At 42.9% G+C, this 13,184-nt stretch overlaps 1 protein-coding gene across 3 annotated transcripts in view; it reads left to right on the forward strand.

Moving 5' to 3' along the window:
- The window catches only part of TP53BP2 (tumor protein p53 binding protein 2), a 68,650-nt gene that overhangs the window by 49,360 nt on the left and 6,106 nt on the right, over positions 1 to 13,184 (forward strand). For all 3 annotated transcript variants that reach the window (XM_048843286.2, XM_048843287.2, XM_075127062.1), the window contains exons 15-17: positions 237 to 370; positions 3,158 to 3,324; positions 7,182 to 7,381. In XM_048843286.2, the coding sequence (XP_048699243.2) occupies positions 237 to 370; positions 3,158 to 3,324; positions 7,182 to 7,381 (501 nt within the window). The remainder of the gene's footprint in view (positions 1 to 236; positions 371 to 3,157; positions 3,325 to 7,181; positions 7,382 to 13,184) is intronic.

The following is a 13,184-nucleotide window of genomic DNA, read 5'->3' on the forward strand; positions in this document are numbered from 1 at the left end:
TATAACAGCTGTCGCACTCATAGGCTTGCTGTGTGAAAGGGGTCACCAATACAAAAGTTTGAGAACCACTGATTTAGTTGCTGCTTGTTGCCCATATCCATCACAGAAACTTCGCTCTTAAGTAATCTTTCAAAACAAGATGAGTCTGTCCATTTTTATATATGGTTCCATCTGGACAATAGTGTTGTAGACAAAAGCATTTGAATGTGAATGGCTTCTTTTTCTGTGCCCTGTAGGTTGAAGATCCCAGCCTGCCCAATGATGAAGGAATTACAGCACTTCACAATGCCGTGTGTGCTGGTCACACCGAGATTGTAAAGTTTCTGGTACAGTTTGGTGTGAATGTTAATGCTGCAGATAGTGATGGATGGTAAGGACAGTCTTCAGTTTCCTTTAAGTGGTATTAGTGTGAAAACTCATTGCCAAAGAACAGCTCCTTTTGGGCTGCCCTGAATTAATCTTATGGGAGTGTGACTCTCGAACTTGGCACCCTACTTTTTGTACAGCAAACTGGAGCTGGAAGCATTCCCTCCATGAAGCTCTGAGTTCTGGACAGGTGGGATTTCAACTGTTGCAGCACAAGGTGGTCTTATTGAAAGAGAATGGAGCATGAGAATTATTCACTCCAGTGTAAACAAAGTGCTGGAATATTACAGAGCTAATTAGTGATGCTTTTCCTGCTGGAGAACCTGGTTGGTGAGGTGTCAAGTAAGGATATAGACAGGGTGAAAATATGGCCTGTTGATGAAGCCCTGCAGCGTAAGCTTCTGAACTCTGCTAGATCAGTTTTCCTCACTCAGTTTGGCCACCACCTTGAGTGGGACAGAGGAGGAAGAAGGGCGTAACCCACAATGGAGAAGTTTGGAGGACAGAAAATCCTGAGGTTGAAGAGGACGTGGCTCAAAAAGACCCTGACTATAATGCTTCTGGCTTATAGTCAGTAGCTATAGTAATGCTATACTTGGTGTAGAAAACTTGTTCTTGTTTGTTTGGGTTTTTTTTTTTTTTGTTTGAAAATTAATATTTGAATCCTGCTGGGGTGGAAACAACTCTCAAGGAGAATCTGTGTTTTTCAAGTGAACATTGCAAGCTATCTTGACTTTACTAAAGTTTTCGATACTGTCTTGCATGACCTTCTCATAAACAAACTAGGGAAATGCAACCTAGATGGAGCTACTATAAGGTGGCTGCAAAACTGGTTCGAAAACTGTTCCCAGAGAGTAGTTATCAGTGGTTCACAGTCATGCTAGGAAGGCATAACGAGGGGTGTCCTGCAGGGATCAGTTCTGGGTCCAGTTCTGTTCAATATCTTCATCAATGATTTAGATAATGGTATAGAGAGTACGCTTATAAAGTTTGTGGACTATACCAAGCTGGGAGGATAGGATTAAATTCAAAATGATCTGGACAAACTTGAGAAATGGTCTGTAGTAAATAGGATGAAATTCAATAAGGACAAATGCAAAGTCCTCCATTTAGAAAGGAACAATCAGTTGCACACATACAAAATGGGAAATGACTGCGTAGGAAGGAGTACTGTAGAAAGGGATCTGGGAGTCGGTGGATCACAAGCTAAATATGAGTCAACCATATAACGCTGTTGCAAAAAAAGTGATTCTGGATGTATTAGCAGGAGCGTTATAAGCAAAAAACGAGAAGTAATCCTTCCGCTCTACTCTGTCCTGATTAGGCCTCAACTGGAGTATTGTATCCAGTTCTGGGTGCCACATTTCAGGAAAGATGTGGACAAATTGGAGAGTCCAGAGAAGAGCAACAAAAATGATTAAAGGTCTAGAAAACATGACCTATTGGGTTTGTTTAGTCTGGAAAAGAGAAGACTGAGAGGGGACATGATAGTTTAAGTATGTAAAAGTTGTTACAAGGAGGAAGAAAAATTGTTTTTCTTAACGTCTGAGGATAGGACAAGAAGCAATGGGCTTAAATTGCAGCAAGGGAGGTTTAGATTGGACGTTAGGAAAAAATTCCTAACTGTCAGAGTGGTTAAGCACTGGAATAAATTGCCTCAGGAGGTTGTGGAATCTCCATCACTGGAGATTTTTAAGAGCAAGTTAGACAAACTCTGGTCAGGAATGGTCTGCCATGAGTGCAAGGGACTGGACTAGATGACCTCTCAAGGTCCCTTCCAGTCCTATGATTCTATAATTCTTTAAATCTTTTAGCTGAGGCAGCTAATTGTATGAGGAGGAGCTTGTTTGCCCATATTCCAAATGTCCCCTAAAAAAGTGAAAACCTACATTTTGCTCACCCTGGGCATAGGACAGTGAGTGTATTAGCCTTGCAAACTTGTCAGTCCTCTACTCGAGTGACTGGTTGGGGGAGGGGGGATTTTTCTTGTATCAGACACTGAAGACTTTTTTTTTAGGGGAGAAGAATTTCTTGCTAATAAAGGCCCATGTGACGGCTGCTGGCTTTACCATTGTTTGTTGTACTTGTAATTATATCAAAAGTGCCTAGAACCCAGGATAATAAATCCAAACACACACAATAAAATAATTAGGACCAATGGAAGGCAGGATTTTGTAGTTGTCTGTGTCCTTGAGACATGAATTCAGTAGGATTCTTGAGGTGGCTTTACCTGTCTTAATGAACATTCTTGTAATTTGACAGAGCAGAAAACTAGCATGATTACACTTTCCTGTTGGTAGCCAGATACTGGTAGTTGTGCTGCATCCACTTGGAGGCAACTTGATGTAATCTGGGAAATACAGCTACTGTTGGCTCTAGAAATTCATTGTTTCACATGTGGGGTCTTTACCGATGCAACATCTATTGCTATATCATGCATAAAAGCAGTCTGCCCCAAGAAATCAATGGATATATCTACACCGCATCTGGGAGCGAGCCTCCTAACCCAAGTACACGAACTCTAGTGCACTATAAGCCGCTGTGAAGACATTGCTTCGACACTGTGACTCGGGCTCCGAAGCTCCTTTCCCCGCAGGCTTCCGAGCCCAGGTTCCAGCCTGAACCGCTGCATCTCTACAGCTACTTTTAGTACCCTAGTGTGAGCCCTGCTAGCACAAGTCTGTCTGCCCGGGTGCGTGGCTCGCTTCCAGATGCAGTGTAGACATACCCAATAAGACACTGAAAAGATGTCTTGAACCTAACAATCACTCTTCCTCTCCCCAATTTGTAGGACCCCTTTACACTGCGCAGCATCTTGCAACAACGTCCAGGTGTGCAAATTCCTAGTGGAATCAGGTGCTGCTGTGTTTGCTATGACCTACAGTGACATGCAGACGGCTGCAGACAAATGTGAAGAAATGGAAGAAGGCTACACCCAGTGCTCTCAGTTTCTGTATGGTATGTGTTCCGAGTTCAGTTCTGAAGAATACCAGCTGCTCCCTGGGGCCTTTCAGTATGTTTTTTGGGTCCGATTACTGAAGTGTGGCTAGCGTGAAATGAACAAGGCCTGCTGAGCAGAGGATACTTTGGTTTAATTGGAGAATCTGAGTGAGATAACCCAATGGGAAAACCCTCCAAAGACCACGGGGAAAAGTCAGCCTGAATTCACCTATATGTGCTAACTGAAGTGGGTACAGAGTTCTCCTACTTGGATTGTTAATGTTTGCTGAAAGGCTACTGTGTGTTGGCTTTCACGTGCTAGATTTATTAGAAATGAATATCGGAAGCAAGAAAGTTTTTGTCAAGTTTCTGAGCAGAGGTTTTGTGCTCTAAACTTGATTCCATACTGTTTCCTGTATTCTGTTACCCCATAATTACAATGCAGGATGTTTTTTAAGTCCTGTTCAAATAGTAAGGCTAGAAGGAGTAGCTGTTCAAAAGTACGGCCATCTTTGTCCTTTCTGAACTCTGCACAATATGGGAAATATATTGATCATTGAGGATCCCAAGCTTTTTTAACACATTCGTGTTGAAAGTTCAAATGTATTTTTCTCTTCTGTCTACTGATCAGTTAAGGAGTTGACTGTCTTTTTAGAAGTAAGTGTGTGAGAGAGAGAGAGACTGGAGGACAGTAGTAAAAACACAGCTTTTTAGTTATACGTAGAACATAGGCAGTAGTTTGTACAAACTTCTGCAAGCTGCTTAAGCCAGTTGTCTCAAAGTTCCATGTCTATTCAGCTGTCCTCATTGGATTGCGATTGCTAACCAAAGAGTCACTTGGTTCCAAATAGAAAGGTGTTCTTTTGAAAGTAGGGAACCCAACTAAGTAGGATTTAAACTGATGTCCTTTCAGATAGGCCTCAGGGTGACCTGTAGTGGCAAAATTTTAGGTCACTGTCCGTTTTTACAGAATAAAACTAGCGTCTTTAAGCAAGCAGTAGGACACTGGTTATGTATTTGATGTCTGGTTATTTTTGGACTTCAGAACCTATTAATATGATGTTTCTGGTAATCTACAACAATGATAGTAAGTTCATAAACTGGGAAAATCTGATTCCTGGTGCCAAGGAGTGAGTTCAGAATATTCCTTCCATTTGCCTTTTCACATGTTGCTTTTTAAAGAATGGATGTTGAATTGAAATCTGACCCTCTGGATTCCACAGTAGACAGAGCACAGAAGCCGCATATAAACTGGATGGGTGTATTTGGTGTACTGGACAGCAGTGAAGCAGTTAATATATAGTCCTGAAGAATATTCACCTGATCCATTTTAGCGGCAAAGAAATTACAATACTCGTAAAGCTGCTTCAGCACATCTAGCCAATCTGGGCTGAAAGACTAGAGGCTTAAAGTAGAACTATGATATTACTTATGCTTGTAATCTTATCCCCATTGAGATTTGCTGGCTTTACCATCTTCATTTTAAGAGTAATTTCTACACATGGATAAACTGGAGTCGGGGGGGAAGCAATTAAACAAACCCATGTCCATTACCTGTAAGTTTGTCTCACCGCTAGTGTTCTCATGTTTTGACTTGCAATTCTTTCCTCTCACAACCTAGCTTCTCTTTCTGCCAAATCCTTTGAGATCCTAATCCTGTGTTCGCTATCCCTGCATGTTGCTACAGACCATAACTAAGGTCCACATGCAACAGGGTCACTTCACTGCAAGGTCAAGTAGATGGTGAAAACGAGGGCCTTAGTCTGAACACAAACCTTTCTTTAGCAGACATTGTTAAGGAATCTTGTGAAAGGTGAAATGGGTTTGGTAGAGTTATATTTGAAAGTTCTGACAAGGAATGGTGAGTCAGTAATACACACACACACGATACTGAGATGTATTAATGTTCTTGCCTGAAGCATGCGCCTATAGCTGTGTAAGGTCAGCCGTGCCCAGAGTGCCCTCCATTGGCAGACCACAGCATGACAGGTGTACCTGCCTCAGTTTCCCTCAGCTTTTCAGACATAGTCCAAAGCATCTTCCCAAGCATAAATATAGCCTTTGGGGTGGAGAGAGGGAGTCACTTATTACAAAAGTCCCATGCACATAAATCCATAACAAAAGTCCCACCCCCATATAATGTAAAATTCCCCTAGCATAGTCCAAACAGTACATGCAACATACAGTCCCAGTGTCCCTCACCACATCCTAGCTCTCTCCAGTGCAGTCCTCTCTTGTCCTTGTACCAGGATAGCTGCCCCAGCCCTTCAAACTGGAGTGCATCCCTGCTCTTCCCATCAGGAACCCCCTCAGCTCTCTGCTGGGAGCCTCCTTGCCAGAGCAGCATCACTCACTCCTCATGACCCTCTCTCTGTTCCTCTGGGACCAGCTGTCTGGCCCTGGAGCTGTCACCAGGTAAACTCCTCCCCTGCCATCAGCCTTTGGTTCCAGCTCTCCAGCTTCGAGCCAGCAAGCAACTGCCTCTGCTCCTCCTCGTGCCATTGGCCCTGGCTCTCTGGTTTGGGGAAGTCAGCCAGCAAAACCTGCTTGGTGCTCTCCCTGCCTTCAGCCTTCCCCCAGAAATCACCTCCGGCTTCCTTCTGGGACCGTCCATGGTCTTCTGGTAGCGGTCACCTGCCTGTCCTGACTAAAGTAGTCTGCTGTGATTCACTGGTACTCTTTCCTAGCTTCCCTTCTGGACTTCCTTTCACTGGGTCCCTCCTGGATCCCAGAGTCTCCCAGTGCTGCCCCACCCTCTTAACTGGGAAATGGGGGCACCTGCTCTGGCACAGGGGAGCCGGGCCTACGTAATTTACTGGGGTTAACCTCCTGCTGACAGGCTCCTTTTGTGTAACTTGAGAGGCTTGTGCCATGGTTAACTTCCTGCCCTGCTGCGGTACACCACTATGCCTCAGCCCCCCCAGCTGTGCCCCAGAGGTACTTGTGTACTACACAAATGTTGTTCCAAATTAAAATCTCCCTCTGGGGTCTGGTTTATTACGTTTTTAAAAAGGAATTCAACCCTTCACCCTTGTATTCAAGCTCCCCACATCTTTTTGTCAGGGCTTCTGTGTAATCATGCTCCTGAGGTCCTGTCCCAGCTGCCTCTATGCCAGGAGCTCTGCTGGCCCTTCTCTGACATCCTGGCTCTACCCCAGTCAAACTGCCCCGCAGATTGCTGCAGAGAGACCCACACCAGCTCTTTCCTAGTCCCTGCTCTCTGAAATGTGCCTGGAGCTCATATTGTCACTGGAGTAGTCACCTGATTCCCATGTCACCTGTCCCTTCCCAGGTCATGTGATCTTTCATCATCTGCTTCACCATTCCTATCTGGGGGAACTTTGCTACCAGAATTCCATCTTTTCAAGGGCCAACAGGCACACTGGTTGTTCCTGTTCAAACACTGTAGGAAGCAATGGCTCTTTACATAAGCACTATTTTTTTAAGGAATACCTATCTCTGGACACTAGAGGTGTGTTGACTGAAACTACATAACCTGGATTATTGTTGTTGTTTGGTTTTTTTTGTTTAATGTTAAAATTAGTCTCCCCCCCCCCCTTTTGTTTTTTGACTTGCCCATTTCTTGGACTTGTCTATTCTATCTAGCTAATGCTTCTTGAGCATAATGTAAGTAGGCAATTACATATGTTTGAAATTGCCTGAAGTTTTCTAATGCGTCTTACTCCTTTAATAGTTTTCCAGGAACATGTTATTTGGTTGCTGATAACTAGGTAGCTAACTTGATAGGAGTCATGACTTTCTTGTGCACATCCCTTGTTTGGCTGTCAGATATGGTACAACAGTTATTCCCAAGTGACCATGACATTGAGATCCAATTTAGGTTGAGCTGCTTTGTTCTGTCTTTCATGTTCCAGGAGTGCAGGAGAAAATGGGGATAATGAACAAAGGGGTGATCTACGCACTCTGGGATTATGACGCACAGAATGATGATGAGTTGCCCATGAAAGAAGGAGACTGCATGACAATACTACGCCGGGAAGATGAAGATGAAATTGAGTGGTGGTGGGCACGGCTAAATGACAAGGAAGGATACATACCACGCAACCTGCTTGGGGTGAGTTGCTCTTGATACTTAGTTAGTCCTGTGATCACTGAAGTACAAACTACATGTATGGAAAAGCAGTCATGTAACCGATATGTCAGTGTTGATTCTACATGCACATACAATCTTTTTTTACCAACTCAAAAAAGATAATTACTAATTTGCAACTGAACAGGTGACTTACACTTGAAGCTCCATTTTGACCAAAGGTTTTTCGGTTGCTATGGGGAAAGCAGGAGTTAGTGTTTTCTTTTCCAGAGTGATACTCTCTGGAAAAGGGCATCTCAAATACAGCTATTTTATTAAGCATAGTCAACTGCAAATCTGACACTTGGTTTAAGGGTGTGGTCTATTTCTGCTCCCAGGAAGATCACTTATGGTGAGCCACCAGCCCTCCTGCCTATACTCTAAATGCGCATCTTGCATCTTCCCCTTTAATTATCCCTGGAGCGATCTCATAGGAAGGGGCATGCCACAATATTCTACAGTTAAAATAGTTCCAGTCTGGAAGAGAGAGATCATGCTGTCAAAAAAGCAAGACCTGTAAAGATTCTTATTGTCCTCCTTGTATTATTCAGTTAGTGTCAGCTGTCATGAAATCTCTTCTTCTAGAAGCAGAAGAAAACAAATGACAATTCTCTAAGCACTGAAACTTCAGTAAATTATCTTTTAATCCGTACATTATGACAATTTAAGCCTTGCAGCATGCAATTTGAGAAGTATTGTTCTAATAAGAAATTGTCAGGTTGATGAGAATGAGATGTCGGTCCTGGGATGTGATTCACACATTTGCCTCCTGTAGATCAGAGGTGCCTCCATTCTTATCAGTCTCTGCCTTCTAGGTTAACTCGTTTCCCCAAATGTATTCTATGTTTTGAGGCTGGAAAAATACTACTTATAATTCTCTGCTGGTGCAGCAATTGTTGTATAAATGGAAGCATATCACAGAAATCCATGTTAAAGTGAGTGGTGCTGGTGATTTCATCCCACTCTGTTCTATTCTTTACAACATTTGTTAATGGGGAAATGGGGCAGATCTCTTTGAAACACATTTTCGTCTCTCTCCCTTCTCCCCCAGAAATCTGTAGCAGATGGACACTTCTGTCTCTTCATTTAAAACTTCTCCCCATTAAGCTTTTCATCCATGTCCAGTATCCCTGCTACAGGAGATAATCCTTCAGTGCTGGCAGAACCTCTTAACTGCTCTGAATTTCAGCTGATTGATGCTTCAAAGAGGCTGTACCTCATACAGATAATCCATGCACACAAGCTGGCTAGGATTTCCAGAGGGAGTTTCACAAATGGATGGAAATGAAGACTGGATTCCTATGTCTTTCAGGACAGGCCTACTCATAATGTTTTAAAGTCTTCCTGACGTACCTCTTCTGCTTGGTCTAGTATTTTTTAGGAATATCTCTTCATGCTTCCAGTCTTTTCTCAAACAGCATTAATGCCTTGGAATCTGAAGGCTGCATTTGTGGCAAACAGCCATAAAGGAAAAAGTCTGGTTATTACTGAATTTCCTGTTAGGCATCTCTTCCCCACCCCCCAAGTGTGTGTGTGTGTGTTTACATTAAGATTTACATCAAAATAGCTCTCAATGGATAAAAGGCTTTTTACCTCAGTGTAGCTAATCCAACCTGATGTTTGCTTTGACTGACTACATTGAAGTTAAACACACAGTTCCCTGTCTCCACTAAGATCTTACAGAGAGATAGCTATCTCGAAGTAAAAATGCACTTTTACCTTTGAAGACATAGCCTCCGAAAGGTAGAGTTCTGGAGTACAGGGTAACTAACGTTGCTGATCAAGCTTCGCTTTGCTCTTATACCAGTAGGAGTGGCCCTTCATGTTATACGGTCACCTGGCAAAACACACTTTTGCCAAACAGTGTTTCAACAAAACAGTTGAGGATTTAATTTCTTGGCTGTGGTGTTCCTTTCCTACCATCCCATTCAGTGTTTGTTTAAAATGGGCTAAAGGAGAGAGGGATTTTATTTCAGCTACTGGTGAATGGAAGGGGAAGGAAGGAGACTAGTTTTTTCTTCATCCGTTCTAAAATCATTTTACTCTTCTAGTGTGTTTTTCAAGGGGTAGAAGGGAGTGGGTGTGAGATTGGGTTTTGTAGGGGTTAGGGGAGATCCTTCCCTAAGAGCAGGCTAAAGAGAGTTGGTCTGGTGTTCCTAATTTTGTCTTCAGGAGATGAGTGGAGGAAGGCATGGCATCCTTCCTTTCCTCAGGATCTGTGTACTCAGCAGGAGAAGCAGAGTGAAACTGAATAGGCTTGTCTCACTTTCACTGTACCACCCCTGTGTATTAGCAACAGTTCAGGAACAGTCCTGGGTCTGGAAAAGGAAAGAGAGAAGGCAGCAGAGATGCAACATGCAAGGTCTGTGTATGTAGAGGGTTGTACAGGGCAGTAATACTCAGCATGGCTACACTGGAAACTTCAAAGTGCTGTTGCGGGAATGCTCCCGCAACAGCGCTTTGACAGCACAGCTCCCAGCGCTCGGAGCCTGTTCACACTAGTGCTTAAAGGGCTCTGACTTGCTGCACTCGGGGGGTGATTTTTCACACCCCTGAGTCAGCAAGTTTTCATAGATTCATAGATATTAAGGTCAGAAGGGACCACTGTGATCATCTAGTCCGAACTCCTGCACAACGCAGGCCACAGAATCTCACCCACCCACTCCTGCGAAAAACCTCTCACCTATGTCTGTGCTATTGAAGTCCTCAAATTGTGATTTTAAAGACTTCAAGGAGCAGAGAATCCTCCAGCAAGTGACCCGTGCCCCATGCTACAGAGGAAGGCGAAAAACCTCCAGGGCCTCTTCCAATCTGCCCTGGAGGAAAATTCCTTCCCGACCCCAAATATGGTGATCAGCTAAACCCTGAGCATATGGGCAAGATTCATCAGCCAGATACCCAGGAAACAATTCTCTGTAGTAACTCAGATCCCACCCCATCTAACATCCCATCACAGGCCATTGGGCCCATTTACCATGAATATTTAAAGATCAATTAATTGCCAAAATCATGTTATCCCATCATACCATCTCCTCCATAAACTTATCGAGTTTAATCTTAAAGCCAGATAGATCTTTTGCCCTCACTGCTTCCCTGGGAAGGCTATTCCAAAACTTCACTCCTCTGATGGTTAGAAAGCTTCGCAATGACCAGTTTATATCCATTTGTTCTTGTGTCCACATTGGTACTGAGCTTAAATAATTCCTCTCCCTCTCCGGTATTTATCCCTCTGATATATTTATAGAGAGCAATCATATCTCCCCTCAACTTTCTTTTAGTTAGGCTAAACAAGCCAAGCTCCTTGAATCTCCTTTCATAAGACAAGTTTTCCATTCCTCGGATCATCCTAGTAGCCCTTCTCTGTACCTGTTCCAATTTGAATTCATCCTTAAACATGGGAGACCAGAACTGCATACAGTATTCCAGGTGAGGTCTCACCAGTGCCTTATATAACGGTACTAAAACCTCCTTATCTCTACTGGAAATACCTCGGCTGATGCATCCCAAGACCGCATTAGCTTTTCTCATGGCCATATCACATTGGCGTCTCATAGTCATCCTATGATTAACCAATACTCTAAGGTCCTTCTCCTCCTCTGTTACTTCTAATTGATGCGTCCCCAGCTTATAACTAAAATTCTTGTTAATCCCTAAATGCATGACCTTACACTTCTCACTATTAAATTTCATCCTATTTACTATTACTCCAGTGTACAAAGTCATCCAAATCTTCCTGTATGATATCCCAGTCTCTCTCTAAATTGGCAATACCTCCCAGCTTTGTATCCTCCGCAAACTTTATTAGCACACTCCCACTTTTGGTGCCGAGGTCAGTAATAAAAAGATTGGTCCCAAAACTGATCCCTGAGGAACTCCACTGGTAACCTCCCTCCAGCCTGACAGTTCACCTTTCAGTAGGACCCACTGTAGTCTCCCTGTTAACCATTTCCTTATCCACCCACCGTTCAATTTTCGTATTGATCCCCACCTTTCCCATTTAACTAATTCCCCATGTGGCACGGTATCAAATGCCTTACTGAAATCTAGGTAAATTAGAGCCACTGCGTTTCCTTTGTCTAAAAAATCTGTTACTTTCTCAAAGAAGATCAGGTTGGTTTGGCACGATCTACCTTTTGTAAAACCATGTTGTATTTTGTCCTATTTACCATTGATCTCAATGTCCTTAACTACTTTCTCCTTCAAAAATTTTTCCAAGACCTTGCATACTACAGATGTCAAACTAACAAGCCTGTAGTTACCCAGATCACTTTTTTTTCCTTTCCTAAAAATAGGAACTATGTTGGCAATTCTCCAGTCATACGGTACGACCCCTGAGTTTACAGATTAATTAAAAATTCTTGCTAATGGGCTTGCAATTTCATGGGTCAATTCCTTTAATATTCTTGGATGAAGATTATCTGGGCCCCCCAATTTAGTCCCATTAAGCTGTTTGAGTTTTGCATCTACCTCCATATCCTCATTCCCATTTGTCATGCTACCATTATCCTGAAGATCCTCTTTAGCCTTATTAAAGACTGAGGCAAAGTATTCGTTTAGATATTGGGCCATGCCTAGATTATCCTTGACCTACACTCCAACCTCAGTGTTTAGCGGTCCCATTTCTTCTTTCTTTGTTTTCTTCTTATTTATATGGCTATAGAACCTTTTACTATTGGTTTTAATTCCCTTTGCAAGGTCCAACTCTACTTGACTTTTAGCCTGTCTCACTTTATCCCTACATGTTCTGACCTCAATCAGATAGCTTTCCTTGCTGATCCCTCCCATCTTCCACTCCCTCTATGCTTTCTGCTTTTTCTTAATCACCTCTCTGAGATGCTTGCTCATCCAGCTTGGTCTACAACTCCTGCCTATGAATTTTTTCCCCTTTCTTGGGATGCAGGCTTCAGATAGCTTCTGCAGCTTTGACTTGAAGTTATCCCAGGCCTCCTGCCTTTCAATCCATAAATTCTTCAGTCCAATCCACTTGCCTAACTAATTTCCTTAATTTTTGAAAGTCAGCCCTTTTGAAGTCAAAAATCCTAGTCGCAGATTTATTTTTGTTTATCCTTCCGTTCAATTTGAACTGAATTAGCTCATGATCACTTGAACCAAGGTTGTCCCCTACAACCATTTCTTCTGTGAGGTCCTCACTACTCACCAAAACCAAATCTAAAATGGCATCCCGTCTAGTCAGTTCAGCAACTACTTGATGAAGGAATCCATCAGCTATCGCATCTAGGAAAATCTGAGCCCTATTATTATTACTAGCACTCGTCCTCCAGTCTCTATCTGGGAAGTTAAAGTCTCCCATGATCACATTAGTATTTACTTCATTAAAAACATTAAAGAGGGCTCTATCCATATCCAAATTAGATTCCGGCGGTCTATAGCACACCCCAAGCACTATCCCAGGGGAGGCTCTAGTAGTTTTCTTCCCCAGTGTGATTTTTGCCCAGACGGACTCTGTCTTATCCATTCCATCGCTTCTTATTTCTTTACATTCTACCTCATCATTGATATACAGTGCTACTCCACCACCTTTACCTTTATTTCCGTCTTTCCTAAACAGCACGTACCCGTCAAGACTACTATTCCACCATGTTTCTGTTGTCCCTATAATATCTGGTTTCACTTCCTGCACCAGTAGGTCTAGTTCCTCCATTTTGTTACCTAGGCTCCTCGCATTGGTGTACAAACACCTTAATTTTTGCTGTTTGGCCTCGCTCACATTCTGTACCCAATTAGGCACAGTCATTCTACAGCCAGTATAACCTATTAGACTGGTATC

The sequence above is a fragment of the Caretta caretta genome, chromosome 3 (genome assembly GCF_965140235.1).
Source record: "Caretta caretta isolate rCarCar2 chromosome 3, rCarCar1.hap1, whole genome shotgun sequence".
NCBI lineage: Eukaryota > Metazoa > Chordata > Testudines > Cheloniidae > Caretta > Caretta caretta.